Source organism: Musa acuminata, chromosome BXJ1-6 (assembly GCF_036884655.1).
Source record: "Musa acuminata AAA Group cultivar baxijiao chromosome BXJ1-6, Cavendish_Baxijiao_AAA, whole genome shotgun sequence".
Taxonomy (NCBI): Eukaryota; Viridiplantae; Streptophyta; class Magnoliopsida; order Zingiberales; family Musaceae; genus Musa; species Musa acuminata.
In genome coordinates, this window is record NC_088332.1 from 722,109 (window position 1) to 735,176 (window position 13,068).

The window sequence follows — 13,068 nt, forward strand, 5'->3', positions numbered from 1 at the left end:
CTATATTATGACAGTAGTGACATTAGATTGAAGATAAACTAATTTGAAAATCAAAATGAGTTAGATGATTTACAATTGAGCTAGGACTAACTTTAGGGTAGATTGGGAAAAAATTCTATTGTTTAGAGACCTAGAAGATATTGGAAGAGTTGGATAAATTTCAAAGTATATCTCAATCTTAAGGGCTCGTTTAAAAGCATCCTCCATGGTGATGGAGAACTAAGGAAGACTTCCCTTATATTTTAAATCTTAACCCATTAGCAAATTGAACTAAATAGTCTATTACACTAGAATTCAACATGACTTAATAATTGTTCAATCAGTTAGCTTGGATAGTAGGTTAGTAAGTATTTTTCCTTAAGTTTCTATATATTAAAATTCAATTAAATAATGGGAGGCTCTCAAGCTATTCAATATTAGGTTGAACACATTACCAATAATTCTTAATAGAACTTACCAGTTTCATTTTTACAAATCTCACGCATTCAATATCAATTATTCTATACCACTTAAAATAGTTCTCTATACTATTTAACTAGTTAATAAATATTTTTAGGGTCAAACCTACCATTAAAGTTTAGTACATCCACTTTGACTTTTTTTATCTTTTTATGAGATTGTTAGTACCAATTATTCAGGTTTATAAATGTCTAGCATATTCTAGAAATTCATCCTTAAGGTCCAAAGTTTAATTATTAAGAATGATTGGAGAATGATTGTAATCAGGTGTTTTATAAGAGTTTAAATTTTAATAATCCTATAGTTATAACTAAAGGAGAGAAAGATGGTGATAAAAGAGAAAAAGGAAAAAAAAGAAAATGAGGGGGGAAGAAGCGTTGAAAAGTATGTTTAATAAATTATATGGTTGTTTCTAACAAAAATATTAATGAGGCTTACATCACTAAAAATCGAGAGATCCACCGATCTCCTAAGGATATTGGCCCTAAAGTCTAACTTTACATATAAGTATTTAGGTTGCAGGTGCAAGACCATGAGTGTTGCTTGAAGCCTTTGTTGTTAGTTGAGACCCGAGTACAAGATAAGTTTATTGATTGCTTTGATACTAATTGATATAAAATAAGGTAAAGAAATAGAGAGAAAATAAGAGAGGAGTGAGATTAAAAAAGAGAAAGAAAAAAGTGAGATAAGAGATTAGAGAGGAGGAAAAAAAAAAAAGAGACTAGAAGAGAGGAAATGTTATTATTTTTCATTCATTTATTGATAAGTTTTATTATATATAGGGATTTAGAAATCTTGGTCTAATCAATGAAAATAATGATTTTGAAGAGTAATCTCTGGTAGAACTTGTATGTTTTTTATAAACCAAAAATATGATTTCATCATACCTAAATAGTAAAAAAGATTACACTTAACAGATTGACTCCGATAATTTTACACATATAATCATCCTATAAATTTAATTTTACACTTAGCGACATATATTCTTATAGTCTCTTCATATTAGGGCATGGTAAAAATAAAAATAATAAATACTTTATTTATTAATATAAATCGGGTAATTTTTGAGTTATTCCGTCCTCATCAATGGATCCTGAAGAACATTCAATGAGATAACACTACACATTCACAAGTTTGAGTTATTCCACAACAGCTAGGATGATTATATGCATAAAATTATCTGAGTCAATCTATTAAGTGCAATCTTATGATACTTATATGATGATTCCTTATTAAGTGCAATCTTATCGTTATATATATGAAAGTCCAAATCAAATAAAGATTCCTTACAGCCACCCAAGACTATAAAGATTCCTTACAGCCTTTAATAAAGTGGGTAAATCTCTTTTGAAATAAATATGAAAGTTCAAATCAAATATGACTAATTCTGATCAAACATATTCCATTCTAATTGGATATGGTATTCTTACAGCAAGTCTTGGTCTAAATTGTCGTAGAAACATAGAACAGCCCTCTCATTATTTCTTCAAATTTTTAAATAGTTTTTAAGCATTGACAGTAATCATATACTATTTTCCGAATTTTTCTATCAAAAAACTCTTATTTATAGTTAAAAGTAGGGCGATTTCTCAAAAGATACTTTGCTTTATTTTTTCCCAACAATATCTCTAATTTATTTAAAAATAAAAATATCCCTCAAAAAAGTTTTTGTTAAATTTTAACTGTTATAGTATTTTCATTGGTCTCATTTATAATTTTTATTGATATATTTATTACACTATAAACGTTAACATCAATCATATCATGTCTCTTTAATTGTCATTGCTCATATATCATTATAATATAATATTTTTAGGTTTATAATTTAGATCATTTATAGTATTTTAGATCATTATAATATAATATAAGCAATTTGAATATTTTTAAAATTAGAAATACTATTTGAAAAAAATAAAATAAAATAAGAGGTAAAATTGAAAAAACCTAAAATATGAATATTTTTTAGAAAAATCGTCCTTAAAATTATTTTGATATTATTTAAAAAATAAGGTGTTATGCAAGAAGTTCTAAAAAATAAAAATAAAGGTACTCTGAGAAGAAAAAAAAGAAAAAAAAAAGAATTTTTCTGAAGAATTTGCTGGCCAATAATAATTGGATCTTCTGGAACCTGCCATGCTTTCCCGAAGGATCCGAAGGTGCGGTGGATGCTTCTCCCCTCCGCAACGCCACAATTCTCCGATGCATTAAACCATGGACGTGTGATCGACAAAGCAACCAAATCAAAGGCCCTCCCGTCGTACACGTGGCACTTCTTCCGTGGTTCACGACAGGAGCCCTGACATTTGACCGGTCAAAACATAGCGCCCCAACCTCTGACTTGGACAACCTGACCGTCGCATCCAACGTCTAATGGATTACGACACCGACGAGCCTCGCGGATCAACGGCTCAGATCCAACGAAGCTAAATAATATTCCCACAATTTATTGTAATGAAGGCGCGGAGTCGCCGACGCGTCCGTCCCTCTTCCACTCCACCTAACCCAACCACCCTTCTGCCTCTTACACACGTTTGCATTATGAGGTAGCGATTTTATTGGAGAAGCGAGCGAGAGTTACCGCTCAGCTAACTCCCTTCTCCCAACCTACCCGTTTCCGTCTCCCGATCGATCGCTTCAAATCAAAGCATAGAAGAATTTCCCCAATTTATTGATTGGGAAAGGAAATAACTCCGATTCGTTCTTTTTCTTCCGCCCCTTCCTTTCCTGCCCTCTTCATTTCACGTAAGCCGGAATTGTCTTCTTTTATTTGAATTCAACGTGATATTTCCTTTCTTTTGACTTCTTGGATTCTGTTGTCAACATGTCTAATTGCATCTTTCTTTGGCGAATCAATTGTTGGAGTTGCATATCGTAACCAAGGGCGAATTGTTTGAAATTCTGTATTTATAGGCAGAAATTGTGGATTTTATCTTGTTGGGTTTTGATCATATAAGATTGAATTGAGTCGGCTTCTCCTGATACTTTCCGGTCCTTTTTCACTGACTGTTTCAATGACATTTCGGTTGATGCTGCATGAGATCATTGTGCGGTTAGGATACAGAAAGATTATCATCTGATCGGGTTCCACGAAGGAAGCAATAAGAGTGTTACACTGGTCGGTCTGTATTTAGATATACAAGATTAGTGAAGTTCTCACAACCTTATAGATGATTTAATTTTTAATACGACTATATGAGGAGCTTTTGCTTCACTTTTAACACTCTAGATTTTTGTCATGTGGCATTGCTAGATAACATATTGGCCTATTAGGTGTGATTAATGACAACTAGGAAAATTAACTGCATTCTGTTACATCAGAGAATCATTCTAGTATGTCAATCAGGTTAGTACATACTGCTGTTTGAGACTATTCAAATAAGGTTATTCATAAGTTGCTGCATAGCAATGGTTTGCAACAAATCAACCCCTTTGTCTCATTTGGTATCTTTGGATCCTGTACTTTGCTACTGTTATGGTGCATTGAGTAATAGGTTAGTGTATGCATGAGGTTTAGTTTTCTATTGTCTTGGACTTCAAAATTTTGATACGAGCCTGCCTGTAACATGATTAGAGATAATATTTGCAACAACTTGACATCATGAATTATCTAGAAAATGTGCATGATAATTTCGCCATTGACTGTTTGATTGTCTGAGAAATTTCTCAATGAACCAAAGCAATTTGGATTTTGGGGTGCCAACTATATGCTGTTAACTATGTGAGTTATTTTCTGTCATTTATCTCTACTAAGATTTTCATCTGCTAATTCTGAGTTTGTCATATTTTTCTTGCTATATTTGAACGCATATTTCTGTGATCTTTCTCTTCCTTTTAGCACGTGAAATATGATTTGGCTTATCTTTTCTGTTGCTGGACTTGTTTAAGTCTTCTTTGCACATTTCCTAACATCTTTCAACTGCATTATCTTATCCCATGCTGGTGCTATCTTCAGCTTAGAATTAAAATTGTGATACAAGAAGAGTTGTGTTGCCTTCAAAAAAAAAAAAAGAGAGAGACCATCACATTATGGTCTCAGTTGCATATGAAAGCATTAATTTCGTCATCTCCATTTTTATTACATGGATGACTTTACTTGTTTGGCTTTCTGTCTCTGACAACTGTATCATGATAATATCAATGCAACTTTTAAATGTTTGCTGTTACATGATAATGATGTGCCTGTTACCTTTGAATTCAATTTTATGTTGTTGGGAACTTGTATGATTGCTGTAGATTTTCAATAGTTTCTGACAGGCTATTGTTAATTCTAATTCAATTTGTTTGGAATATTGATCGAGTACATCAAGTATTCTATATTGTTTATTTTCTCAAGTGCATAAAAGTGTCATGCACGCTTTTGATATATTCTGACTTAGAACATTTTTCTGTGGGTGGTGGACAACTTCTTTTGTTATTTGTTCTGATTTTCATTTTGACATCCAGATCAAAATGTCAAGCTTAGAGGAGCCTTTGGGTCTCGACAACATGCCAAGATTGAGTGTTATAGGTAGGCTTCAACACTGCACTTCCACTGCTTGCAGGCCCAGGGTCGATGAAATGGAAATGAGTAATTGCCTAATTGAAGGCAGAGAGTGTAGCTCTTCTAACAGTTGCACGTAAGTTCTACTGTTAAGCCCCTGTCTATTGTTGATCTGTAGCAACATGAATGTTATTTATCCTCGGTATTTAGTATATACTGTTTGACTTTTGAATGATGTAAATTATAAATCTACTTCTTCCTTGCTAATTCTTTTCCCCTTAGCTCAGAGATTTTTAGACAAAAAAAAAAAACTCACAGGGTTTTGGGATTTGGTGCATGTGATATGGACTCTGTAGTACAACACCCAAAATGGCTTAAGAGTGATGTGTGTTGAACTAGCTTGATAATACACTATTGTTAGGTTTAGATCCATCAGGATGTTCTTGCCATCTCAATAGCTTGTATTGTGATATTAAGTTTTGTCCAGTTTAGTTGAATTATAGGTTGCATTCTCCATCTGTAGCACTTATGGCATCAGATAGGTATTATTTATATAATACAGAAGCACAAGAAAACTATGAGAAAAAGTCACAGTTTATGTGATGATGAAAATTTCTCTTCTAACAATTAATATTTCCCCATTAAAACTAATTTAGACCCTTCACAGATTCATGTAGTTCATGACAGTTATATGTAATAACTAAATTATGCCTTCCAATAAGTATTATTTTTCTTTTTATGATATGCCTAAAGTTTGTCTCTACAGGTATCAATCAGTGAATATTAATGTATTTCACCTTATAAGGCATGTGCTTTATTAACGGTTGGAAAATGATTTTATTTGTTTCTGTTCTAGTATTTGCTTTGGTTATTGGTATTCACCAGTCACATGAAACTATATAATAAAAATTTAAAACTACTTTTGAATTGGACCTTGTAGAATTCACTTTATTTTGAACAATAATGTATGTTTTTGGTGAAAAAGCAATCTATTTTTGATAGAGCAACAAATATGGGTATGTGCATAAAAATATATGCACCAATTATATAAGCAGAAAGTCCAAACAGTAGTTTGCAAGGTATAATCTCTCGAATACCTCACATCTATTTTCATAACAAAAGAGGATCATCAGGAGTTCCTTATAATTCCCTTTGTCATTTTTTTCATAAGATCATAAGAAAATTATCCTAGCTATACTATGACTTAACTGTGTGATTTTCTATACCATTCTTCTTAGAATGCAGTTCTACATGACTTAAAGTCTGTCCTATGATTGTTCAAATCATTATTGTTCTATTCCAACATATTTATGTTTTGGATTCATTATTGTACATATCCAAAGGGCTGAGTAACATGTTTTTTTTTATCCCATTGATATCTTATTGTATTTTTCAATTTTAATCTCAAATGCACCACTTAACCTGTTAAATGTAAAAGAAATATTTTCTACTTGAATTGTCTATGATAGTTAGTCAGTAATCCTTGATACTTATGATGTGGTGACACATTCAGATAGTTTTTTTTTTGTTTGCATATCTGTCGTACAAAGAGCAATTATTCAATCGCCCAGCTAGTTCATTGATTGCTTATTTACTATACTCTTTTACTATAAATTTCCAATACCAATCATATTTTAGTATCCACTCCCAGATGTTCATGTTCTTTTCTCTTTCTAGTGTGCCATTGTAATCAAACTTTATGGACCATTAAATAGATAAGATATAATGTTGGAATATTTGCTTTTAGCTATTCATTTGTAGAACTATTGTCAACTTATTATGCAATTGATTTTTTGTCTCCATTGTTTACTATATATTTTTCTGGTTGTCTGACTTCATCTTAATATTTATTTTCTGTTGGTTACTTCTGAAATCAGCCATATCTTTTTTCTTCTTTCAGTGAAGAATATGGTTGGAGAAGAAAACCAAGGGATATGTTTTCCAGAGATTCCTTAATTTGGAAAACATCACGTAATGATAGGAATCAGATGATATTCAACAAGGTCTGTGTTTCATGGCATATATGAGATTTTCAATATACATCCTCTTGCTTTAGGAATTGCATTAGATCCTGTATATAAGTTTTCCAAGTGCCATGATAGAATTTTGCAAGTGCTCTCAGATTAATTATTGAACAACAAATTTTGATAATTGGAATACATAGTATTCTTTAATCATTCTGGGTTAGGTTTAATTTATAAATAAAAGAATGGTTCAGATCTGGACTCGATCTATAGTTCTTGAAAAAAGTTCCTTAACAATGATTTTTCTGCTTTCTATCAAAAACTAAATCATAAGCCAAAATTATGACCATATGCTGTCAATTTTCAGCCTGGAAATCAAGTTCAAAGTTGCATACTAATTATTTTACTAATGTTAACAGATGTGTATTTGGAACTTGTAAGAAGACAACATAATCGCTTTCTTTAATTTGTCATAACACATCTTATGCAAAATATCCCTTAAAATTGTATAAAATAAATCTCAGCTTATAGTTACACTATAAAGCATTTTCTTTAATTCACTTTGTGTTTCCTTAAACTAGCCTACTAAAAATAGGATTTAATACAGTGGATTAATATAATATTTTTCTAAATTGGGTGGTACTTGCATGAAGATTTAGTTCTCAACATAATTGGTTCAAGTTAGAAATTACCTTGAGGCTGCTATTGGATCCAAAGTTCCTTTTTTAACCATCTTCAAAGTTAATTAAACTTTGTAATCAACTAATTTTATGGAGGTAAGCCAAGTTCAAACCATGGGCCAGAGTGACCTTTTCCACTTTTATTTATGAGTGATCGCTCAAGCTAATTAGTAAGGAATCAACAAATAAGTGGAGGTGGCATACTCTTTATACACAACAATGTGTTTCTGAGTAGCTTACTTTTGTTTCGTGAGTCTATTTATTAATTAGTATGATTATCTTATTTTTAGATTTTGTGGCTCTTGGCTATTCCCAATAGGTATTCTCAAATTTTGACCTGTTAAAAATGCTGTTATGCTTGTTTGTGTCGTAGAGGTGAACCAAGTAATTGAGAATTATTTAATCTGTCACTTGCAGTTCTTCAGAGGTATGCCAAGATATGTGAAAATAGTAGAAGTTGGGCCTAGAGATGGTTTGCAAAATGAGAAGGCAAGTGTACCTACAGCTGTAAAGGTTGAATTGATACAAAAGCTGGCTTCTTGTGGCTTATCTGTTATTGAGGCCTCAAGTTTTGTTTCTCCGAAATGGGTTCCACAGGTAATACCACTTTCTTGTCTCATCATTGAAGCGTCAACGATTCTGTTGAAATCTAACTTCTTTAGTTTGGCTTTATCTCCCTATTATCTATGAACTCAAAAACAGCAATGGAAATTCAAAAATGGAACCTATTGTACTTGCAAATATATCTCACTAGCACCATATCGAATGATTGTCTCTTTTACAATTAAAATAAATAATATCACAAAAACAACTGATCATACAGTAAAATACTAAACTGCATAGAGATCAGGACTCTGTGTTCTCGCTGAATACATTTCCTGTAATATGTAATATGTGTACTGAGAAATGAGAATCACCCTTGTAAGTAGGTTTTTTGGTGGATCATTAGTGTCTCAGTCCTGGAAAAACTTTCCAGACATACTAAATTCCTTGTCGTAAAAAGGTTATATTGTTAATGAAATTGTCATATATGCTCACCTAAATGTTGAGTAGCAGCTACTTTTTCTTTTTTCCTTTTTTCCTCCCTAGTGTGGAGCCCTACAAAGACTAAATTCCAAGTGTTCTGCTAGTTCGTAGGAGAAACTATGTGCACAGTGCATACTGTGTGAGAATGCTAAATTTCCACAATTGTTGTCGCAAGAACCAGAATATTCTGTTGTAATATTAACAATTGAAGTTGTTATAGATTTATTTGGTATTTTAACTACAGCTAGCAGATGCAAAGGATGTCATGCAAGGAATTAAAGATGTACATGGTGCCAGATTTCCTGTCTTAACTCCAAATCTGAAAGTAAGTCTGAACCTAAGCATGTACATTAGAATTATTTTTATCCGAATAATAGTTCTTTTGTTACATATGCAATATTCAGGGATTTGAAGCAGCTATTGCAGCTGGTGCAAAGGAAGTTGCAATTTTTGCATCAGCTTCGGAGTCTTTTTCTAAGTCCAACATCAATTGCAGCATTGAAGAAAGCCTTACCCGTTATCATAAAGTTGTTACTGCTGCAAAAAAACTTGCAGTACCTGTTCGTGGGTATGATCTTCCTCCTAATTTTCAATAGTATAATTTCATGTGCTTAGTCATATCAGCTATTAGTTTTTAAAAAAAATTTCTTTGATATCTATCTGCATATTCTCCAAATATTCTATAATCTATAGTATCCATTTGTTTTTAAGTTTGTCTTTCTTATTTCAGCCAAAATCGTCAAAGGCAGATAATCTGTTTTTCATTGAGAGAGAGAAAAATAGATATTATAAACCATCTACAAACAGCTAAAAGAAATAGAAGGATAATCCGAATTCCAAAATATAAACAAAAAAAGAACAACATGGAGAGAGTAGGAATAGGTTGTACTTCATGGAAAGATTGATGTGGGCAACAAATAGTGTTGTCAAAGTAATAAGGCATTAAAAAAAAATCTAGGAGCCTATAGGAACAGAGTAAGTAATGGACAGCATTGAGGAGGCAGGTGGGCGAGGGATTAAGATCCCCTAGAATTTATTTCCTTCAAGATAGCCCAATATGTTGCATAAATTGAAGCACCCATCCAACTCTGTGTCTCCTCTTGGCCCAATTTGCGGGTTTGATGTGAAACAGAGAAGAGGATGATAAGGTTAGCTGGTAGTAGGAGATGAGAGAGAGAAGATTTAAGGAAGAAAGAGAGAACACTAATGGGGAGATAAGTAGGCTACTGTCCATAAAGTAATTCAATTTTTCATTAACAAATCATAAATCTGTACATTACTAAAGTCCTCTTGCTAGTGTACTGGTGAAGGCACATATAGGTCTTTCACTCACAAATAAACAGGAAAGAAGAAGAAAACCATTGTGTATTTTCTTCTCTCAATTTCCAGCCAATAACTTCTTTAATTCAACTGAAGACTGTCTGAAAGAAACCTTCCTAATGCAGTCCAATGCATATTATAGAGAAAATCTCACTATTTTTGACTTGGCTGTATAACTGGCTATAGCAACCTTCTCAAAGTGTTGCATAATGTTCTTCTTGTGAGATATTACTGATTAGAACTATGGATAATGAAGGATCTTGCCTTATCAATTTCCCATGGTAGCTGTATTCCTGAGTGTTATCTTCAAACTTCAATGCTCATTTGCTGACACCCTGCTATGACTTATTAGTCACTGAATTTATGCACCTTAAATTAAGTCTTTGGTGTTACAGAACTTTACATTTCACTTGTCGATGTTGCTATTATCATATTTATGCATGTTACTGTAGATCAATTTATGGCATTTGCAACATTTTTATTTGTTATGAATGCATCAGGACTTGACAAATTTTAATTATAGGTATGTATCTTGTGTCGTGGGTGTCCTGTTGAGGGACTTGACATTTGCCACATTTTTATTTGTTACGAATGCACGGGGTCTTGACAATTTTTAATTATAGGTATGTATCTTGTGTCGTGGGGTGTCCTGTTGAGGGAGCAGTGCCTGCAGAAAAGGTGGCATATGTGGCAAAAGAGCTTTATGACATGGGATGCTCTGAGATTTCTCTTGGTGATACCATCGGAGTTGGTACTCCAGGTAAGATTTGCCCACTTCCATTGTCATGTAGTATGTAAATTAGATGAAATATTAGATGTAGTATGCAAAAGAATCTACAGTATATGCTGCCTAAGAATGAAGGATTATTTTCCATTTTGGTTTTCTTAGCACCATGTTGATATTAAATGTTCACCAACAAGATTAGATGAAATATATGAAGCATGGCCAGCTTAAAACTTTAATATTTTGTTCAGAATGCATGATCTCTTCCTATTTAGAATTTTAATGTTGTAACAGCACAATATAACAACGAGAAACTTGCATGATAAGATAATGCATTATTAGATGTTGACTAAATCTAAGTTTGATCAGCTAAATTAAATTTGTTTAGAGGAGTTTATAAAAGTTCACTTTTATCCATGACTGTTCTGTGTGCAAAAGGATCTCGCAAGTTGGATGATGACAAATAAACAAAACGAATTTTCAAAACCATCATCTGCAACTCTAAAGTTTCCTGGAAACTGATCTTACAGTTGACATGCCAGATAAAAATGACTTTTGACATGCTTGCAAACTTATACTATAACATCCACTATATTGATTTACCTCTTCCAGTGTACAAAACAAAAAGTATCATATATGATCAATCCTAAGAACTTGACAAAATCACATATGATCTATTCCAGTGATTAGAATCACCAATATAACTATAATGAGCTCTTCCTTAGAAGTTTCTGAAGTTGTCTGGTAGCAAGTGCATTACGGAACCTACCAATGTTTTAACCATTAATAGAAATTTGAGGTACAACCTAATACCCAACTAAATCTAGCACAATACTTTAAATTTCTTGACTATCATTTGGAAGATTAATCTCTACAACTAATCCATTTTCCCATAGTTCTGAAAACACCCATAGCGCATAAAGAATATGGGTAATAGGATTTGGAGAAAAAATGATCCTATTAGAATATAACCTTCTGGAAGCAGGTGGCAGCAGATTTGGATCCTTGGGCAGTGTCCATCATCACAGCAGCAGCTGCACCACCACAGCTGCAATGCCAACCAAAGCTGCAACTGTGACAATGAAGCATCGCCGATGAAGGACAGCATTACAACTTAATACCTGGAAGCACAAAAATTTACCTTGTGATAAGATTGTCATTTTTGTGATTTCAGCCCTCAAAATTGGGCTCCTGTGAAACAGTCATAATCTATTATTAGCAGGCTCAAGTTCCTGTCCAAGTTAAATTTATACAAAAGAAAAGAACTTTGGAAAATTCTACTTACATCATCTGCCTGTTATCATAATCATCATTGTAGAAACATAATCATTCTATAATATAATTCCTTGTAAGTCCTGCTCTCAAGAGGTTACAACCGACCAAAAGTCCATTGCGTCTTACATGAAATTTCTTGTACTTAGGCACTGTGATTCCAATGCTTGAAGCTGTAATGTCTCTCATTCCAGTCGACAAGATTGCAGTTCATTTTCATGATACTTATGGCCAATCACTCTCAAATATTTTGGTTGCCCTCCAAGTAAGCAGACTCATCCAGTCTTTCTTATGTATGAATGTGCTTCCATTTTCTGCTAAAATTTTATGTGGCTTATTGAATACTTTTAACAGATGGGAATCAGTGTAATTGACTCATCCGTCGCTGGTCTGGGTGGATGCCCCTATGCCAAGGGAGCTTCTGGGAATGTTGCTACGGAAGACGTAGTCTACATGCTTAATGGCCTTGGCATAAAAACCAATGTGGATTTAGGCAAGCTTATGGCTGTTGGGGACTTCATTTGCAAGCATTTGGGGCGTCAGTCTGGATCAAAAACTGCCACTGCGTTGAGCAAGATCACCGCAGATGCCTCTAAGATTTAATGTGAGATGTCAAAAGTGAACCCATTAGCTCTGTTATCTACCAGAGGGCTTGCCTCCTACAAGGGTTTAGTCGGAATAATAAATGTTTGTATTCCTAATGAAAGAAACTATAAACATCTACAATGTATTGGAAAATGTTCTAAATAACTACAAAATAATTGCAAAGTCCATATTACCAATGAAATGAAATATTGAAATGAGTGCTTGGCTGCTCCTTTGGTAATTTTTATTCTTTTTAATTGAATGTTCTTCATGATTATTTTCGGTCTGTCTTTCACTTTAGAAGTGCGCTATGTACTTTCCAAAAAAAATATATGATTGATGGGATAAGAAGTACATAGCACATATGTTGCTAACGATGGTAATTCCAGAATCTAATGCAATTTTTATTGTGTCAAAAATTAAGTATTTGATAAATTTACACTTAAAATATTAACTTGATAGTGATATACATGGTGATGTATCATATTGACTTATCAAAGATCGAACATGCTGTATTATCTAGACCAATCTTATCAAAGAAATCTCAATTAATTTTCA

At 33.0% G+C, this 13,068-nt stretch overlaps 1 protein-coding gene across 1 annotated transcript; it reads left to right on the plus strand.

Annotated features, from left to right (window-relative positions):
- The first annotated feature begins 2,932 nt into the window (after nucleotides 1–2,932).
- Nucleotides 2,933–12,728, plus strand: LOC135675505 (hydroxymethylglutaryl-CoA lyase, mitochondrial-like). Its single transcript, XM_065185712.1, has 9 exons — nucleotides 2,933–3,201; nucleotides 4,903–5,075; nucleotides 6,840–6,942; nucleotides 8,001–8,180; nucleotides 8,854–8,934; nucleotides 9,014–9,177; nucleotides 10,553–10,689; nucleotides 12,075–12,190; nucleotides 12,280–12,728. The coding sequence occupies exons 2-9, from the start codon at nucleotides 4,909–4,911 to the stop codon at nucleotides 12,526–12,528; spliced, it is 1,197 nt and encodes a 398-aa protein (XP_065041784.1). The 5' UTR covers nucleotides 2,933–3,201; nucleotides 4,903–4,908; the 3' UTR covers nucleotides 12,529–12,728.
- Nucleotides 12,729–13,068: the final 340 nt, after the last annotated feature.